Source organism: Leopardus geoffroyi, chromosome B4, assembly GCF_018350155.1.
Source record: "Leopardus geoffroyi isolate Oge1 chromosome B4, O.geoffroyi_Oge1_pat1.0, whole genome shotgun sequence".
NCBI classification, from domain to species: Eukaryota; Metazoa; Chordata; class Mammalia; order Carnivora; family Felidae; genus Leopardus; species Leopardus geoffroyi.
This window is the reverse complement of record NC_059341.1, coordinates 78,934,439-78,955,079: the sequence shown is the minus strand read 5'-3', so window position 1 is coordinate 78,955,079 and position 20,641 is coordinate 78,934,439. Positions and strand designations below refer to the sequence as shown.

The following is a 20,641-nucleotide window of genomic DNA, read 5'->3' as shown; positions in this document are numbered from 1 at the left end:
GAAACTGCTGTTCTGGTCTCAGCTCTGCCAGTAACTAGTCGTGTGGCATTGGGCAAGTCATTTAACCTCCCTGAACCTCACTTTCCTCATGACTGACCAGAAAGAAGGGAGTGAACTAGATGACCTCTACATCCTCCAGCTGAAATTTGAATCCAGTTTGTTTTTAAATTCACACTGTCTGAATCACTGATTCAACAATGGGAAGTGGTGCTTTAAATGTTATATACTTTTTCCTGAACTTTAAAGACAGACATTAGGGCTAGTCTTGCGTTAATGTTCGTTTTTCAAAATAAGTGATAATAAAATTATAAAAATACCTGAATTGACTGTAAACGTACAGTATACTAAATCACAAACCTAATCATGATTTCTTTAAAAAGCTAAATCTGGACTAATGAATGCTAATAGCCCTTTATAACCTACTTCACAGTGACTCATCAGGTTAAATCAGTCTACACGCGCGCATATAAACAATACATACATACCTAAAACTCTTCCGTATTCCATAACCAAAGAGTTATGTAGTAGAAATGACACAATTTGGAAAACCAATCACAGAGGAGTATCAAAATCACTCTAGACACAACCAAGTTAAAAAGTGGTCAGAACGACAGTCTCACTAGCCCAGCATTTTGTTATAAACAAGTCAGTCAAACCGGAACTAAAGACAAAACCACCTAAGCGAGATTTGAACGTGGCTCTAAAATATGATGAGAAGGTGGTATGTGGGAGGATGTAGATGCAAATTTGATTCATGAGAGAGGCTGTGTTTGGCGGAAGACCAACAAGTCCCAACTTGAGCAGCCTCTGTCTAGGTGCATGTTATGGAGACACTGACATGGCCAGCTCTCAGCAAAGACAATCCCACCGCAGGCAGGACACTGGGGTTGGGTCTTCTCTCTCTGACCCGCTGACCTACACGGGGAGGACACGCAGCAAGGGTGTGGCTCATGGGAATTCCCAAGCGCCACCATACAGGCATGGACTCATGGCCACTCAGCCCGCTATTCTGCCCTAGACTGCATCTCCAGGGGACAGGGTAGGGGGGCGTGCAGGGTGGTAGCACCAACCTCAAAAGGTAAGAAGTGAGCCACAAAACGGCCACATTTGTCCGGGTAGATAAAGGTCCACAAATGTTCTAAAATGCTTTAAAGCGACAGGATTTATGATTTTTAGCTTATATCAACTGCTCCTTGGAGAATCATAATAAGCTTCATCAATTTTGTACTAGAATGGAGCACTGCCCTGTTTGGGCACACTAAGCTTGCCTCTTTCAAACCTCACTGGGCTCACCTTCTACTTTTATAGTAGCCAACATAGTGCCGAAATCAGCTGGCGTAGCCCTTTCTCTTCATGATCTTGCGACTTGATCATAAACTGCCTCTTGGCCCTCCTTCCAGATGACAGCATCCGTCAGACAGACCAAACTGATAAGAATAGCCTATTACAACCCATGATTATTTTAATTAATCTTCTCTGGACCTTATCCAAACCCTCCAACAGCCTCCTTAGGATAGAACAAAGACTACAACTCTGTGATCCTAAATAGCCAAAATGATCTTGGGGGGAATAAAAAGAACAAAGTTGGAGGACTCACACTTCCTGATTTCCAAACTTACTACAAAGCCACAGCAACCAAAACAGTGTGGTACTGTCATTAAGTATAGACACGCAAGGGGCACCTGAGGGGCTCAGTCGGGTAAGCATCTGACTCTTGATTTCAGTTCACATCATGATCTCACGGTTCATGGGATCAGGCCGCAGGTCCAGCTCCACACTGACGGCACGGAGCCTGCTTGGGATTCTCTCTCTTCCTCTCTCTGCCCCTCCCCCACTTGCATGCTGCACGCAACCGTGCACTCTCTCACAAAATAAATACACTTAAAAAAAAGGTATAGATACAAATCAAAGAAATAGAACTAAGAGTCCAGAAACAAACCTACACATCTGTTATCGGCTGATTTTTGATAAGAATGTCTGGAACATTTAAGAGGAAAAACTAGTCTTCAACACTTGGTGCTGGACAACTGGATACCCACATGCAGAAGAATGATGTCGGCTCTTTCTTCACACTGGACACAAAAATTAACTCCAAATGGATCAACAACTTAAATATACAAACTAGAACTTATATTCTAAAACTTCTAAAACTTTATAAAGGAAAACACGAGTAAACTTCACGACTTTGGATTTAGCAACGGTACCTTCGATAGGACACCAACTGCACAAGCAACAAAAGAAAACCAGATGAACTGGCCTTCATCAAACTTAAAAACTGTAAATCAAAGGAAACTATCAAGAGAATGTAAAGACAGCTATGGAATGGGAGAAAATATTTGTAAATCACATATCTAATAATGGTCTAGTATTCAGAATGATTACAAAAAGAACTCATAACAACACAGAACAAATAAAAAATGGGCAAAGGACTTAAATAGACAATTCTCCAAAAAAGATACACAAATAGCCAAAAAGCACATGAAAAGATGTTCAACATCATCTCAGACGCAAATGAATTTTAAATGAAAATGAAAATCAAAACCACAGTGAGACACCACTGCACGCCCACTAGGAAGGCCATAAGAAAAAGAAAAATAACAAGTGTTGGTGAAGATTCCAAGAAACCAGAACCCTCATATCGTACTTTGCCAGTAGGATCATAAAATGGTGTAGTCACTGCGGAAAAGTTTGATGGTTCCTCCGTCAATTAAACACTCAATTACCATATAACCCAGCAATTCCAACCCTAGGTATATCACCAAAAGACTGAAAACAAGTGTTCAAATAAAAACTTATACATGAATGTTCATAATAGCCCTGTGCATATAGTCAAAAGGTGGAAACAATCCAGATGTCTGTCAATGAGGGAAAAAACAAAACGTGGTGTATAATCCAGCCATAAAAATGCATAAACTATTGATATACACTACAATATGAACTTTTTTATTTATTTTTTAAATTTTATTTCTTTTATTTTTATTTTATTTCTTTTCTTTCTTTCTTTCTTTCTTTCTTTCTTTCTTTCTTTCTTTCTTTAGTTACTTATTTACTTGTTTGTTTTTGAGAGGGCACGCACAGGCGCACGTCCAAGAGGGGGAGGGGCAAGAGAAAGGGAGAGAGAACCAAGTGGGCTGCACAGTGTTACCCCAGAGACCAATGTGGGCCCGAATTCAGGAACAGCGAGGTCATGACCTGAGCTGAAATCAAGAGTCAGATGCTTAACCAACTCAGACACCCAAGTGCCCCAATATGAATGAACTTTGAAAACACTACGTTAAGTGAAAGCAGCCCCATACCGTACGGTTCCATTGATATTAAATATCCAGAAAGCACATTAGTGGTTGACAGGGGCTGGGGGTAGTATGGAAAGGAGGAAGGGAAGTTACTGCTTAATGGGTTACCGGGTTTCCTTTGGGGTAAAAAGTTCCAGAACCAGATAGTGGTCATGGCTTGCAGAAGGTTATGAGGTTACTTAACAGCACTGATGATGGTCGTACTCTGTCTCTTTCTCTCAAGAATAAATAATTGTTAAAAACATATATATTAAAACGGTTAAAAGTGGGGGCGCCTGGTTGGCTCAGTCAGTAGAGCATGCAATGGCTGATCTTGGAGTCATGAGTTTGAGCCCCACATTTGGTGCAAAGATTACCTAAACAAATTTAAAAAAAAGAAAAGAAAAAGAAAACTGGAGGTATAGTGTTCTTCAGATTGTATCCTTCCTGAACCCCCATGCTCTCCAAGATGTACCAGCAACCTCTGAGCTCCACAAGGGAGGAAGCACTGTCCTGCTTTGCTTCGCCTTTTCTCACTGGCGTCTAGCAAATAGCACTGGGCTTAATAAATCTCAGCCTAATAATCTGAGAGGGAAGGGGGGCTCTGCCACAGTGGCTTTTACCATCCACATACATACGTTTCTACGTGTGTACTCTTAAAAGAACTCCACTGCTTGAAAAAAACAAAGGAAAAAAAAAAGAAAGAAGAAAACCAGTGTTTAGTAACTTCTGATCTAGTCAACTGCCCAAATGTTTGGGAAAATCCTGAATCAGGTTAAAAAAATGGAGGTGTCTGGCACTAAACTGTCACAAAATCGAGATAACGTTTGGTTCTCCTGGCAGGGAGTGATGGGGGACAACAACTGGGAACTGACAACATACCAGCAGCCACAACTCTAACCTAAGTAGAAAAATCTTACAGTGTTGAAGTAAAGCAATCAGCTGCTGCTACTGGTTGGTAAAAAAGACCCAAGTTACACTTTCACCCTTCACCATCATCAAAATTAGATTTAAAAACACATTAAAGCAAAACAAAAACTCTCAAGTATCCAAGAGCCAAAATAAAGTCAAGTTTTACATGTGTAGTTGGGTAGTACCTAAAAAAAACAAAACATATACTGGTAAAAAGCACTTATGAAAAAAATGTAACTGACTTAATAAAGGAAGTTATTTGTAGGAGGAGGGAAAAAACCCAGAGATTTAACAATAAGACACTTGATAAGCTTGGTATTTAATTCCAATCTGGGAAAGGTCTCGGAATGGGGTTTGCATAAGAGAAAGGTGTTTGAAAAGCCAGCTCCACACTATATCTATTCTACCAACTGCCTTGCTGACATTCTACTTGGAGACAAACCCAACCTTAGAGAGCTGTTTAAACAAGTTCACCCCTAAGCCTCAGGTCTAGAGAATGAAAGCTTTGTTCTCACTCAAAAGAGACGTTTGATGTTTATGCTAAGGAGACCTGTCATTGCAGCTTAATTTATGGCTGACTGTAAATACCTGAGTATCTACAAGGGCCCACCTGCTGCCCAGGAAAATGTCAAGGTAAAACTGGATTGAGTGGCATCGTTACTACAGAGCGTGCCCAGTGTTCCTAGGAGCGAAGCGTATGGACTCAGCTGTCATGTTCAGAATATCTACTAGTAACTGGATACTTCTCCTTCACCTACAGTTTATAACAAACGTATAAAATCATTCTGTTTTCTTTCTTTGTTGTACTGAAATAGACGTACATGTGGCTCATTAGGGCAGGGGAGGATATTTATGAGTGTTTTGTATTTGCTCCCTGACCTATTTCCTATACTATGGATGAGTGGAGAGGAGACAGTGCACGTCACAGTTCTGAGCGAGAAGAGGGATAGGAATGGTTTCAGGCAACTGGGACAATGAAGGAGAAAAAAATCAGCCAGAGCTGAGAATAAAACTAATGAGGCTGAGATCAAGTGCATTTGGCTGGCATAAAACGGGTAGGTGGTAGAATAAAACAAAGATGAAAGAGGTGAGGTAGGAAGAGAGCTTATCATGTTCCAAGTAACTCACAAATGTCTGTAGCATTTTTAAGTGACCAGGATAAAAACTGTACATATAGGAGATACTAGAAGTACAGCAGGGAAGAACTGGAATATTTTACCTAGGATATTGCTGAGAGGATGGAAACGAACCGGATGGATTCACTTAAACAAACTTATTAACTACTTAAAATGTGCAAGGCTCTGTGACAGGATAAAGCCACATAAAGAATAAGCCAGTTCCGGGGCACCTGGGTGACTCAGTCGGTTAAGCATCCGACTTTGGCTCAGGTCATGATATCGCGCTTTGTGAGTTCAAGCCTCACATCAGGCTCTGTGCTGACAGCTCACAGCTTAGAGTCTGCTTCAGATTCTGTGTCTCCCTCTCTCTCTGCCCTTCCCCTGCTCATGCTCTGTCTCTCAAAAGTAAATAAACATTAAAAAAATTTTCTTTCAAGAATAAGCCAGTTCCTAGCATCAATTTTTAGGGGGAAGAGTCTGGGAGGTTGGGAGGAGCAGGATGGACAAAAGAGGAGGATGGACTCATCGACCAGGGGAAGGCAAGAGGACAAAGATCCCACACTGGAGGATGGGTCGATTTGGCTAAGAAGAGAAGGCCAAGGCCAAGAAAAGCACAAGGCATATTAGGTCCACAGCGAACAGACCGGCGCAAGGTTCCAGCCAGAGACAAGGATGGTAAGGGAGACCAAGGCCAGATCAGATGCACTGTGATGCTCGGCTAAGGGTCTGGGGGTTATCCTGGAGGCCACATACAAGCAGTAGAATCATGAGATACAGAGGGCATGCTCTCCAAAGTTAAACCCAGCAATAGCATGGAGGACAAGTGGGAGACTGGAGGGAGAGACTGGTTAGCCAATTACTTTCATAGTCCTCGTAGTATATGGTAGAGTACAGGATGCAGAGCATACGCTTTGGAGTCTGACAGACCTCAAGTTCAGCACCGAACCTCTCCATGCCCCAGTCCCTTCATCTGCAGAACAGGGATAAAAGCGCTCAGAGACCAGCTGTACAGAGTAAGTGTACAAGTCCTTAGTGTAACCCTTGAGTATATGGTAAATGTTCGGTAAACCAGATGCCCTTATCACTTCTGCCGTCCCGGTGCGTGACAAGGGTCTAAACTCTTCCTAGTTTTGTGGCTGTTCCAACAAGAAGAAGAAGGAAAGTCAATTTGTGTGTCAACCTCTAAAGGGCAAGCACAGACTCTTCAGTACCCCTCTCACCATTCAGCTTCATCCTGGATATTAGAAATGAATGCTTATTACAATTCAATTTTATCGACCACAAATATAAAATGTGATATACAAATGTACACCAAGACAACACATGATGATCTAGGGCAAGGCAGGTTCACCACAACTACTTAATAAAAAAAGACATGCTTCAGTTCAGATTCCTCAACTCAAACATTGCAACCACCTAAAAAACTTATCTCCAAAGCAACAATAATCTCCTCTCTCCTCCACTCACTCACCCACTCACAAATATCTAGGAAAAGGTAACTGGCAGTAGACGAAAGCCACATGCGGTCAAAGAATTTTTCACACGCGAGGTCCATCACCAGCATGGCTGGGCACCAAGTCTCAAGTCCCCTCGAACCCATCCTAGCTAGCTAGTTCCCTTCCTGCTTTCCTTCCCCTCACATATCCATCTAAGCCACCACACGCACACATTTTTGCAAACACCACTTATTTACTATCTCACAGATTCTGTAGGTCACAAGTCCAGACACAGCGTGACTGGTGTTGGCCAGGGCTGCCTTCTCATTCAGGGCTGGGACCTCTTTCAAGCTCACTGGTTGTTGGCAAACTCCACTGCCCTGTGGATGGAAGCCTGAAGTCCCTATTTCCCTCCTCGCTGACAGCCAGGGACCACTCTCAGTTCTGGGAGTTGGCCCGCAGTTCCTGGCCACGTGGCCCCCATGGGCAGTTCACACATGGATGTTTACTTTCTTCCAAACCAGCCAGATCACTTCCGACTTCCTCTTCTGCAATCAGCTGAGAAAAGTGCTTCCAAAGGGCCAGCGTGGTTAGGTCAGGTCTACCACGACAGTCTCCCTAGTTGAAGATCAACTGATTTGGGACCTTAATTACATCTACAAAATCCTTTCAAAGCAGTGCCTAGATTCATGTTTAATAACTGGAAGGTGGTATATTCCAAAGGCAGGAAATCTTGGGGGGAGGGGGCAGAGGGTGGAGCATGGTAGGCAGAATCACCTTATACAGTATCTTTATTTATCATCCACGTGACCTGCCAGAAGGTAAGCTTCATGAAGGAAGGCATTTTTATTTCCTTAGTCTACTGTTGTACCTCTAGCACCTATGATAGTGCCTGGCATATGGTAGGTGCTCAATAAGTATGTGTTAAAGGCATCTTCAGATCACTAGAGTAGTACTCTCTCTATATTTATTTAGCTTATTTACAGGCTGTAAATGGGACTTCTGTCTATATTCAAATTCTGGTTCAGTGAAACCATTTAGGAATTCTTGGAACTCCACACGATATAATTTTATCTCTGCCACAATTATCTGTATGGCTCTCACGAAATACAGGTCATCCATAGGTTCCATACTCATTAAAATTTATTTGTAACCTCAAAATCAATACTCTCGGCGTTCTCACTGGCATTCACACACATGTGCAGAGTGGTAAAAAACGTGAGTCGTCCGACACACGTGTTCCTGGCTGATGGTGAACAAGGGGACGACGCTCTGTCTTCTTGCTCCAGCTTTCATACAGTAAATATATATGCGTCCTTTTCATAGTATACTCTGTGCCACGCTTTTCCCCTTTCTGCATTTTTTTCTGTTGGTGATTTCACCACTTAAAACGGCCCCCAAGGGTAGTGCTAAGACCCTGTCCAGCGTTCCTAAGTTCAAGACGACGGCGATGTGCCTTACAGAGACAATATGTGTATCAGATAAGCATTGCTCAGGCTTGCATTGTGGTACTGTTGGCCTCAAGTTCAAGGCTAATGAACCAACACTATATATTGAATAAGATGTCTTTAAACAGAAACACACACATTAGCAAGGTTATGCACTGACTGCCTGATGAAAATGTGGTGACCAGTGGCTCACGGGAACCTAACGCCATCTTTCCCCTAGGAGCAGTAGTTCAGTATTTGCTAATCCGGTGTTCCAGTCAACTTTACACAACATAAGTACCATGAATAAAGACACTGGGCTACATTAGCCTTGTTTTACAGATGAAACCATGAAGTTGAGAGAGACGTGAAATGGTAGCTCACAGCACACTCTATCTGGCACATCATTCAGTTTTATTTTCTCCGGAGCACTCATGACTGAGAACTGTGTTTACTTATTTATTTTCAGTCTCAGCCACTGCTACTGTCATGACAGTTAGGGATTCGGGGATTTTCATCTCTCTTGTTCTCTTGGGATCATCTCCCCAAGCCAAGAACCATTCCACACACATACCCAACCTAATGAATAAAGAAATCCCCATACGTAATTGTGTAAACATCAGGGGTGATTGATACTTTTAAAGGGAAGAGCAGTTACTTTCATCACGCTAAATTCAAGGTATTCACCAAGACAAGCGCAGGCTTGGGATGAAGTGGAGAGAGAAGAAAACCGAAAAGAACACCAGAGCTGCCCGAGGAGGCACTATCTCTGAAACCCAGAGAGCAGGTAAAATGGTCTGGGATGGAAACTTCACAGCTCAACCAAATGCTGGCGGCTCTACCGAGTAAGGGAAAGAGAGATACGCTCCGAAATAGCATTTTTGCTTGGTGTTACATTTATACTTGGCGGAGAGGCCGGCAGGCAGAGAGAACAGGCAAGAGCAGGGACGGTGCCTCTGGAAGCCTAAGCGCAGGTCAAACCAAGTGTGTGAGAGAAACTGAGGAGAGCGAACCCCAGGAGCAGGCAGGTAGGTAGGTATTTGAACGTGGCCATGAGGCAGTGCCTACAGAGTGGGAGAGGTGCGGGTCACACTGCAGGTCTGAGGGGCTGATTCCGACCAAGGCTTTGGCATTCCCAGGCTGGGCCGAACTGATGGGCTACCAATGCCAGCAGCACTTCTGGCGTCGGAGGGACCAGCGAGAAAGGGGACTCCAGGATTTGCTTTTTATAAATACAGAAAGGAAAATGAGATAAGACCCCCTTACATCAACTCCTCCTGTAACAGACCAGTAACACAAGAATTCAAGACAAAGAGGCGGGATTCCAGAATTCATGTTCACCGCTGCTCTGAGCAAAAACTGAACAGTAAACAATAAGGATTTCAAAATTAAAACAAAAGAGCCACTTCAGTATTCTAATTTAACCTTCACAAATAAAGAAGATCTAAAGCACCATGGACTGAGAATTCCATTCCACCTCAACACCCTGTACTCCTGAGTTGTTATGAGAACAGACTGCAACACAATTCAACTCATGTTCCAAAATGCAACAAGCAGCTTCAACAGGACATGCCGAAAGCAGCAGCACGTCTCCTCGTTTACTGATTCATATTTTGGTAGCAAGGTTACAATTAGCTCACCGGTGGAGAATAAACCTATTTATAACACAGCAGTCCACCTGAAAGACACAATCATCTAAAAAGGTTTTTAGAGGAAAATGAAGTGCAGCTTCTTCCTGTACTGACTGCAGATTCCCAAGGTCCTTTCGGATGAAGTCCTCAGTCTAACCTTCCTGTGTTCACAGGCACCATTCCAGCCACCTCTCAGCCTCCATGTTCTTATGTAACATTTACATAGTGCCATAAACATACCCAGAGTTGCGTAAGAATTAAAACGTTGCCAAACCAATAAAACCTAAAGCAGGTCGCTCCCTCCAGACTGTCTTTGATTAGCACAGGTACGCTGCCCGGGATACGATGTAAGAGCCTGTCAAAAGACAGAAATTAACTTGAGGAAATCTGAAACGGTCCACAAAAATATGCACGAATCAGAAGAAATCAACCACGCGGTGGCATGTGGTGCCCCTATCAATCCCAAGAGTATGTTATTCTGCCCCGTAAGATAAAAAGTAGCCCAACATTGCTCCTTCACTGAAGTCAGAAACTGTGTCTAAAAATACCTCCCAGCCAACTGGCTATCAGCAAGTTAGTCTCACAAATGTCCCAAGAAGAACTACACACACCATTTCCTTACTTTACAGAGGGAAAACTGAGGCAGTCACGGAAAGGTTAAGCAAGTGACTTGTTCAAGGACAACCTGTAAGGGAGCAAAGTTCTAGGGCTGAGACCTGGCCTCCTCCCTCCATCTGGCTCCAACCTTTAACCAGAGTAGCCATTTTATTATGTTTTAATCACACCTGTTCCAGGAGCTCTTTTAACAAAAGTAACCAGAGATTCTCTTTTTCTCTACAAGAGTTCGCTCTCACTGTACTTCAAATCCATGTCCCCTCAACAAAATTCTAAGACTTGGCCTGAAATTAGATGAAGTCTGCTCACAGAAATTCAAAATATTCCTATCAGAACCTCAAATGTCTCCCTCATTGCTTGGGTCTTAAGAAACGAATGTCATGTTCTCCCACCACTAACAAATGCAATTGTACATTTTTAAAGACTGTTGTGGAAATTCCAAAAGTAGGCCTTAAAACCTGCTATACCCATCAAGTGGTTGCTGTTTACAACCTGGAACTCATTCTCCTTGTCACTGGCCTTTTACAAAGTCGCAGTTCATGCCCTAACAGAAACACCTATCCCTTTCTGCCCTCATGCCATGTCCAAGTACCAGGCATCAAGGCTCCCTGGCTCTGCCACTCCTCCAGCCCACCTAGGGGAGCACACAGAGGAAATGCAGGGGAGGAAAGCAATCAACTTCTTGTTATCCCACAGCCTCTATTTTCCCAGAACTGACGTTTTACTTTCAGCCTTTTGCAACAGTGGTCTCTGTAGCATGCACTATTGGCAACTAGATGTGTCCCGGAAAAAACTGTAGTGTCTGGCCAAGAAGTTTAAAGGCCTTCGAGAATGTTTGCTGGACACACAACCTAATTTCCAATTTACCAAAAAAAGAAACTAACTCCCTATTATGCCCACCCATCCTCATCCCAACAAACATCCATTTTAGGAAGGTTACAAAAAATGAACTCTGCCCTATTCAGAACCAGTTGGATTACCAATTAAACATTCTTAACTAGGCTCACCACAAGAAAAACCCCACAGATATTACACCAAATCAACAGGGAAATGGCTGTTAAAAAAATCTTACATATATTAGGGCCAGGATAAAAAAAATTCTATGGACAGAACCGAAGAGATTTACTCAGACACATACAAAATGACAAACCTGAAGGCTGAGCCTCCTTATTTACTATCCTACTAGAGAAATAACATGTTACACATTCCCAGAACATGGCCCATAAGAAGGCCCGGCAAACATTATTCACAACCATGATCCTACCACAACCGACGGCCTGTGTTCATACACCTTCACCATGTTTATCAGATCCCACAGCACGTTACCCATACACAGAGCAGCGAGACCCAGGAACACACACGAGGTGCTTAACAGAAGCATTAGCCAGTGAACAAAGACCCCACTGCACAGGCTACACCACTGGGAGCAAATATCAAAGCTGAAGATAATGAACTTGTTTTTGAGACTCCAAAGTAGGATGATGTCTTTTCTTGTTTGTCTGGTTTATTAAAGAAGCCTGAACCCACCTGAGAATCATTATTTTTAGTAGAGAGGAGAGCCACAGTGCACACACTTGATCTCCCATAGCTGGAAGGTTAGGGGCTGCTGAGAAGTCAAAGCACAGGCTTTGTACATCGGGAGCGAATACAATCCTGATCGTCTCTCCCAGATCCATCTGCGGGTCAATAATCACTTCAATATAACTGCCAAATATAACCTTCATCTGCTACCCCAATGCCAAAACACATTTAAGACGAGTCTCTTAAGTTAAATATTTTAGGGTTTCATCTGCTCTTTTCTGCCCCCAAAGCCTCATAAACAACACACCCAGCCGGGTGTCCCACAGAAAAGGTGCCCACCTCTAGAGTGGGAAGGGTGGGGGTTGGAAGGTAAGGGGCGTGTGAGGGTGGGGGAGTGCGTGGGGGGCAGGGCTGGGAAACGGGATTGTGTGGGAAGGTAAATAAGTACTGACCAAGGGCCGGAGTCGGTCCAGTGGTGGGATCTTTAAATAATCTTGGGGGCTGGAGGTAGGTTCTAGGATTTCACCTGAAAGGTATCCACAAGGTGATTAACTGAATGGGCCCCCTGGGGTGGGGTGGGGGAGGCGAGGCGGAAAGCAAATACACCTAGATGCAGATTAACCGTTCGGGAACTAGGTTTCCTAGGGTTAAAGAGATTCCACAGCCAAGCTACAAAAACGTTTAGGGGCCTGTTGGTCTCGCTTCCTCCCAACAGCTTCCACGGGGCATGTGTCTGTGGGGGGTTTTGCCCCACTGAACTCAAAGGGGTTGTGCGCAGGGTAAATGTGACTCCCTTTCCCAGAACATTAGGGAGGAAGGAGAGGGAGGGGAAGAGACACCCCAAGTGCAGGTCCTGAAGGAAAGGTTAGAGACCCCTTCCCCTGTCATCTGAGGTGCGCAAGGGCTCGCACCATCAGGGTACCTCGGAGAAGCAAAGACCCATCGCCCGAGCCCCTCAATCTTGGCGGGAGAAAAGACGCCCCCCCAAGAGCATCTGGTGGGAGGGAAGGAAGACCCCCGCCCCTGGACACGCTGAGAGGCAGAAGCACGGATCTCCAAATCTTAGGGAAGGGATCCCGCTCTCCCCTCTATGGAACAAGGGGGTGCTGGGAGCGCGACCCCGAGAGCTCCCCGAAACCAGTTCCGTCTGGAAGGGGGCTCGGGTCCCCAGGGGCCCCGCGTGAGCTCGGTCCTGGCAGGGCAGCCACGCCTCGGGGGTCTGGGGACGCCGACCGAGGGTCACCCCGACTCCTCCGCGCCCCCCACCCGGCCATATTGTGCGCGTGGGGAGGGGGCGCGCTGTAGCTAGGGGCCGCGGCGCGAGGCCTCGCCCTCGCCCGGCTTTCTCCATCCCGGCCCCCGCCCCCCGGCCCGGGACTCACCCTGGATCCCCCGGGGCCCGGACCCGCCGCTGCCGGCGAGCAGGAGGAGGACAACGGGGAAAAAGGAGGAGGCTCCGGCCGACTCCGCCATAGTAACCGCCGCCGCCGCCGCCGCCGCCGCAGCCCAGCAGCGCCCAGCGCGCGCGCGCGCGCCCCCGGCGCCTCCCCTCCTCCCTCAGCCCCGCTCCCGCCTCCCTCTCCTCCGCCCGGCGCCGGCACGTGCGCTCCCGGCCGAGCCGGCGCCGCGGCCGCCGCGCGCGCCCCCGAAGGGCGGGGCCGGGTGCGCGCGGGCGCCCGCCTTAAAGGGGAGTGTCCCTGTTAAAGGGGTGGGAGGGGCCCGCGCCTCGGCCACCTCACGGGTGGGTGCGGAGCGCTCCGCGGAGAGGCCCGCGCCTGACACGCGGCCTCCACCCTGGCCTGCGCCCCGCCCAGCGTGCAGTTATCAGCACCGACCCCCTCCCCCGCATCGAATGTTCGGCGAGTCGCGTGCGTGTTCCCGTTCCCTCCATCCCCACTGCCTAGCCTTAAGCCCCCATCACGTCCCGCGTCCTGCCCGGGTCCTCGCAACCGGCCTCTGGCTGGGCTCCCTGTCCCGCGCGGCCGCCTGCCATCCGCCGGACGCAGGCAACCTGTGTGATCGCAGTCTGGGGGGGGTCCCTTTGCAGGACAGAGCCAGGTTTTTAACGCTACCGCTCAGTCTCGGTGAGGGTACTTCGGGACGAACTCCCATTCTGCCCGGAGGTAGAACCCTCACTTGATAGAACCCTTTTGGGTTTGACATTATATATCAAACGCCTTAAAATATCTATACCCGTGGACTGCTATTATTCCTTATCTGGCTTCAAGAAATGATAGAGATGAGGACAAATATGTACGAAAAATGTTAACAGTTGCATGTTTATCATTGTAAAAAGCTGGAAACTCAAGTAGGCAATAATAGAAGACAAATAAATGCTGGCCCATCAATATGATGGAGCATTATTTAGTAACTAAAAAATTACAGAAACGAGTAAGGTGAGATACTTGTGAGATAATGTTAAATCAGCAAGCAAAATACCAAACTATTTACAGCATTATTCTAGTTTTGTTGGTAATGTATAACTGTACAGAAAAAAGACTGGAAAGGAATTACCCGATATTATCAGTAAGTATTGCCAGAACATTTTTTTTTTACTTTTTCTTGAAACATTTCAATATTTTCTAAATATTTTACAAATATACAAGTGTTGGGGCACCTGGGTGACTTAATTGATTGAGCATCCGACTTCAGCTCAGGCCATCATGATCTCACGGTTTGTGAGTCTGACTTCGGCTCAAGCCGTGATCTCATGGTTTGTGAGTTCGAGCCCTGGCTGGGCTCTGTGCTGACAGCTCAGAGCCTGGAACCTGCTTGGTATTCTCTCTCCCTCTCCCTCCCTCCCTCCCTCTCTCTCTCTCTCTCTCTCTGCCTGCCCTCCCCCACTCATGCTCTGTCTCTCTCTTAAAAATAAACAAAAAATTAAAAAACAAATAAGTGTTACTTACAAATTTAGAAAGAAGTGCTTATAGAAAGCAAACTGAATCGCCCATATCTTTTTGAAAAGAGTTTACTTTTTTTAGCTTGGGAGTTTGAACTCATGAAGAAGGCAGGGTCTTTGGAACCAGACTTCTGGATCTGAATTTTCCTTTTCTAACTAACTGGCATGAACACTCAGGCAAGTTTCTTAATCTAAGTACAGTATGTCATCATGTGAGATCTAGGGGTGGACAGGATGACTGGAGGTAGGGGGCAGAGTTTCCCAAATGGAATCCTTACCTTTTAAGTTGTCACCAATCTGAAGAATGCCCCTCCTCACCTCCAAAAAAAAAAGACTGCAGCCACACCCCCCAGACACAACTGACATGCAAACACACACGTGCAAAGTTACGCAGACACTGTCTACAAGTGGGTCAGTGGCTGGATGAGTAAACACCTTATTTTTATACTGCTCTCCCTCACCACCCCAAAATGGGCACACACACCCCAGTCCATCTAACTGGTCTCTCAAACCCTGCTCCACCCATACTTAGGGGACCCAGCTGTGATGTGCACAGCACTGGGTTACTGTGTTAGTTTCCTAAGGCTCCCTTAACAAAGTATCACAAATTGGGTGGCTTAAAATAACAGAAATTTATTCTCTCACAGTTCTGGAGGCTAGAAATCTGAAACCAGGGTGTCAGCAGGCCCATACTCTCTCTCTAAAGCCTCTAGGGAAGAATCCTTCCTTGTCTCTTCTGGCTTCTGGTGGTTCCCAGAATCCTTGGTGTTCCTTGGCTTGTGGAAGCATTATTTCATTCTCTGCCTCCACCTTCACATGGCCATCTTCTCTCTGTGTCTGTATGTCTGTGTCCAAATTTCTCTCTTCCTATAAAGACACCAGTCGTTGGATCAGGGCCAACCCGAATCCAGTATGAGTTCAACTAATTTTAACTTGATTACATCTGTGAAGATCCTGTTTCCAAATACGATCACAGGTTCCGGGTGGACATGAAGTGTGTGTGTGGGGGGGGCATTATTCAATACAGTTACCTTCACCAAACTCTGCAGTTGAGGAGAGAAAACTAACCCCCCAGGAGCACATTGCTGAGGCCAAGGAGAAGGAACTGTGCTTCCCCTAAACCTTGCTGAGTGCTGCCACTGTGGCTGCAAGACCCAGGAGGAACCAGTAGCTGCTTTTCTCCCAGACAGCATGGTCGGCTAGATACCTGAATATACAGCCTGGAGAACCAGAACCCTGGGGCAACAGCCCAAAAGCCAGCTCCACCATCTCACTTGATAGCATTTGACTTTGGGCAAGATACTTTACCTCCCTAAACCTTGATTCTCTCATCTGGAAAACGGAGCCGGAGCCGATGATAGTTCTATGTCGCAGAGATGTTGCGAGGATATTGTATGTAAAGCACTTAGCATAGCCTCTGACACACAGGAAGGGACGTGAAAAGAATAGCTGTGGTGAGGATGAGGATGATTTGACCTTTACTGCAATCCTGTGAAGTGGCTGAGGCATGTCAGTGTGTGTGCAATTTACAGGTGAGGCAGTTGAGAGCTAGGGAAGGGAAGCACCTTGCCCAAGCTCACGTATAATTAAGCGCTGGAGCCACAGCCTACTTACTGGTCCTGTGTTCCTTTGACATCATAGCATCTCATGCTTTCCCAGGAACTGGTCTCCAAGAGCCAGCTGAAGGTGGGGAAATTAGACTGGCAGGGGTGTGGGACGGGTTGGATCGTTCACACCCTATTCCTGAGAATTTGGCACACCCCCTCAAATTAGAGCTTTCCTAGATGATGTGCCTACCTTCCCTTTTAGGTCCTGAGCCGAGCACTAGAGAGCCCAATCATCGGTGTCCCTGTGAGCTGTCCACTCACAGATCGGCTCTCTGACCATCCCTGAAAGTTTCAGCAAGGTGTCCATTTCTGTAAAAAAAAAAAAAAAAAATATTCTGTGAAGATTTCTCCTTCATCTTAGGACCGGACCCACATCACACTCTTTAAACTCCTTGTCTGCCCTGTCTCTGGACTTTGTCATGGGATTCCCTGGAGCTCCCCAGCCTCCAATGACTGGACCATCCAGTGTTACAGCTGCCATCTTAGTCACAACGCACCAAGACGTTGTCATCTTAGGGGATTTGGCATAGTTTGCCTTGGTGGATAGCAGGGTCATTAACCTCAAGAAAGTAATGGCTCATCTTCATTCATCCATTCTACAAGCACGCGTGGAGCATCTATGGTATACAAGGTGCAACATGTAAACTTGGAGAAGTTGTGCTCCTTGCCTTCATGGAACTTAACAATAATCGAGACAAGCATTTCTAAAAAGGCAACATGTGATATATGCTATAACACACACCAGTAAAGGGGCAGTGGGGGCACTCAGGAAGGTCTGGATGCTTCAACGCTGCAGGGACAAGCTGAGGAGGTGGGAAAGGTTTCACGGAGAGGCCATGCTACAGTTGACTCTTGGAAGATCGATGAGTGTCCCCTAGATAGATAGGAGGCTTGTGGAGGCAAGAGAAAGCAGGAGGTTGTTCCCCGCAGAGGGCGCGGCACAAGCAAGATACTGAAGTAAAACTGCCTGGCATTTAGGGGAACCATGAGCGGCATGGCAGCACACCCAAAGGGTGCAAGGTGAAGGGGGCCGGTGGTGGAGCTAACAGGTAATGTTGAAGAGCTAGACAGATGTGGAAACATACTTTGGAAACATAGTTTTCTTAGCAGGGTTCTAAGCAGATGGGTTGTTGTGTGTGTGTGTGTGTGTGTGTGTGTGTGTGTGTGTGTGTGTGTGTTTTATTATATTTGTGTTTTAGAAAGACCACTTTGCTGAACCAAATGAACTTGAACTTTGTGCTGGTGGTTGGAGGAAGGCAAGGCTGGTGGTAAGGTAAACCAAAAAGGAGACAATTCCAGCAGTCCAGTCAAGATAGGGGGACCTGACTCTAGGCAGCAACACTGGAGATGGGAAAGAAATGTGAGGGCACCGGGTTGGCTCAGTTGGTGGAGCATGCAACTCTTGATCTTTGGGTTGTGAGTTCAAGCCCCGCACTGGGTGTAGGGATTACTTAAAAATAAAATCTTTTTTCAACGTTTATTTATTTTTGGGACAGAGAGAGACAGAGCATGAACGGGGGAGGGGCAGAGAGAGAGGGAGACACAGAATCGGAAACAGGCTCCAGGCTCTGAGCCATCAGCCCAGAGCCTGACGCGGGGCTCGAACTCACAGACCGCGAGATCGTGACCTGGCTGAAGTCGGACGCTTAACCGACTGTGCCACCCAGGCGCCCCAAAAATAAAATCTTTTTAAAAATGTTTATTTATTGGGGCACCTGGGTGGCTCAGTTGGTTAAGCAACCAACTTCGGCTCAGGTCATGATCTCACAGTTTGTGAGTTCAAGCCCCGCTTCGGGCTCTGTGCTGACAGCTCAGAGCCTGGAGCCTACTTCAGATTCTATGTCTCTCCCTCTCTCTACTTCTCCCCTGCTCACATTCTGTGTCTCTCAATAATAAATAAATGTTAAAAAATAAAAAATAAATAAAATGTTTATTTATTTATTTTGGAGAGAGAGAGCACATGCAAGCAGGGGAGGGGCAGAGAGAGAAGGAGAGAGAGAACCCCAAGAAGGCTCCATGCTGTCAGCGCAGACCCAACACAGGGCTAGATCTCATGAATCATGAGATCATGACCTGGACCAAAATCAAGAGTCAGCTGCCTAACCAACTGAGCCACCCAGGCACCTACTTAAAAATAAAATCTTAAAAAAAAAAAAAAAAAAAAAAAAAAAAAGAAATATAGGTTCAAGAGATCTGAAAGAGGTGGAAGCTATAAGATTAATTGGATGTGGGAAGTGAGGAAGAGGAAGGAAATGGGGATGGCCCATATGATTCCAGGATAATCTGGCTTGGTTGACTGGATGCTTGGTGGCTCCATTCAGCAGATTAGCAAGAGCAGGTCTGGGAGAAAGATGAGCTCCCCATTGGGTGTACAGAGTTTGAAAGGCCTCCTGTAGGCACCTGAAGCCATGGAGATATGGATTTGGAAGCATATCATAATTGTTCAAATAGCTCAGGGTGTTGCTGGAAGTACAGCAACACTGGCAGGAAAGAGGAGACAGAGAAAGAACAGTCAGAGAAACAGGAAAAGAACTTGGAAAGAATAGACTCATGGAGACCAGGAAAGGGTTTCAAGAGATCAGTGGTTTCTTTTTTTTTTTTTTTTTTAATTTTTTAATTTATTTTTGAGAGAGAGAGAGAGAGAGAGAGAGAGAGAGAGAGACATAGCATAAGTGGGGGAGAGGCAGAGAAAGAGGGAGACACAGAATCAGAAGCAGGCTCGAAGCTCTGAGCTATCAGCACAGACCCTGATGGAGGGCTTGAACTTGCGAACTGTGAGATCATGACCTGAGCTGAAGTTGGACGCTTAACCAACTGAGTCACCCAGGCACTCTTAGGTCAGTGGTTTCTAATGTTGAGAAGAGGTAAAATAGGATGAGGAACAAAGAATGTCTAAGATTTGATTACTTGAAGCCCATTGGTGATGCTTACCTGAGCAGGTTCAGTGGAACACGGATGGGGTGGAGGCCTAACCTCAGGGGGCTACAGGTGAAGGCGAAGTGAAGGCTTAGAAAGACTGTCATCTGTTCTTTAAAGAACTTGGCTGTGACGGGAGAGGGAGGTTTGGATTTCTTTCAGAATGACTGACCAGTTTCCCTGAGCAAACCTTCTGCTAAAGAAGCAACTCAAAATGCTTAGTAAACTACCAAGAAAGTATAGAATACTTGAGTCAAAAATGAAGGAACAAAAAGAGGGGAAAGTAGAGCAGCAAAGCTGGTTTTCACCTTGAGAGCATTTGCTTACCAGGTGAACTTGAACTTTGGTTTTCAAAGGCAAGCGGATACAGGAAACAGAAGACAAAGCCCAAGTGCCCAAGGTGAGGAGACTAATAAGCAACTATCTGCACAAAGGTGACCCACAATGGGTAATAATATACTAGGTTGAAGGATGAACTAGAAATAATTGACTCCCCCAGGAGATAGGCAAGGAAAATTGTTGGACTTGAACCTTGGCTCTGAGTGAGAATGGGGGAAAATCTTCCCTGGGAATTCTCAACCACAAGCTGGCCTGCGTGATTGAATTTCATTCCAGATTCCCCCTACCTGGGTGATGTGAAAAACTGCACACTATTTGGATTCAAGTAGTCCTGTGCTGGTGGTACCTCCTGATTGTACCTGGAAGAAAGAAGAGCAGATCATCTCTAGAGGAAGCCACCTTCATCTCAAGCTACAACAAATTCTCACAGACAAAATTGCAAGAAATATAAGCTCTGTAGTCAAAAATCCAAAAAGCAACTAAATAGGGCCAAGAGAAAAATAGGAGCTGACTTAGAATTGCATACAATAGTTCCCCCTGTCCACAGGGGATGTGTTCCAAGACCCCCAGTGGATGCCAGAAACTGAAGATAGTACTAAGCCCTTTATATACTATGTTTTTTTTTCCTATACATACCTATGATAAAGTTTAACTTATAAATTAGACACAGTGAGGGATTAACAACAATAACCAACAATAAAAGAGAGCGATTTATAAAAATATACTGTGATAAAAGTTATGTAAATGTGGTCTCTCAAAATATCCTATTGTACTGTACTCACCTTTCTCCTTGTGATGATGTGAGATGATAAAATGCCTACAAGATGAGATGAATGAGGTGAATGATGTAGGCTTGTAATGTAGTGTTAGGCTACTACTGACTTTCTGACAATATGTCAGGAGGATTGCTTGCTTCTGAACCATGGCTGACCAAGGGTAACTAAAACT

The 20,641-nt window shown here is 45.6% G+C and overlaps 1 protein-coding gene and 1 long non-coding RNA gene across 4 annotated transcripts in view; both read right to left on the bottom strand.

Annotated features, from left to right (window-relative positions):
- The window catches only part of ACVR1B (activin A receptor type 1B), a 34,987-nt gene extending 21,482 nt beyond the window's left edge, over positions 1-13,505 (bottom strand). Inside the window, exon 1 of one of the 3 annotated variants that reach the window (XM_045467060.1) lies at positions 13,315-13,505. In XM_045467060.1, coding sequence (XP_045323016.1) covers positions 13,315-13,405 — 91 coding nt within the window. In that variant the 5' untranslated portion in view covers positions 13,406-13,505. Of the gene's footprint in view, positions 1-11,938; positions 12,069-13,314 lie in introns of those variants that run through there. The other 2 variants (XM_045467062.1, XM_045467061.1) reach the window with 2 other exon arrangements.
- Positions 13,506-15,649: 2,144 nt separating this feature from the next.
- On the bottom strand, positions 15,650-20,390 carry LOC123591339. The gene is made up of 3 exons (XR_006709251.1): positions 19,981-20,390; positions 16,629-16,747; positions 15,650-15,698 (listed from the first exon to the last, which is right to left on the bottom strand). It is a non-coding gene; the product is annotated as an uncharacterized LOC123591339 (long non-coding RNA).
- Between the last annotated feature and the right edge of the window lie 251 nt (positions 20,391-20,641).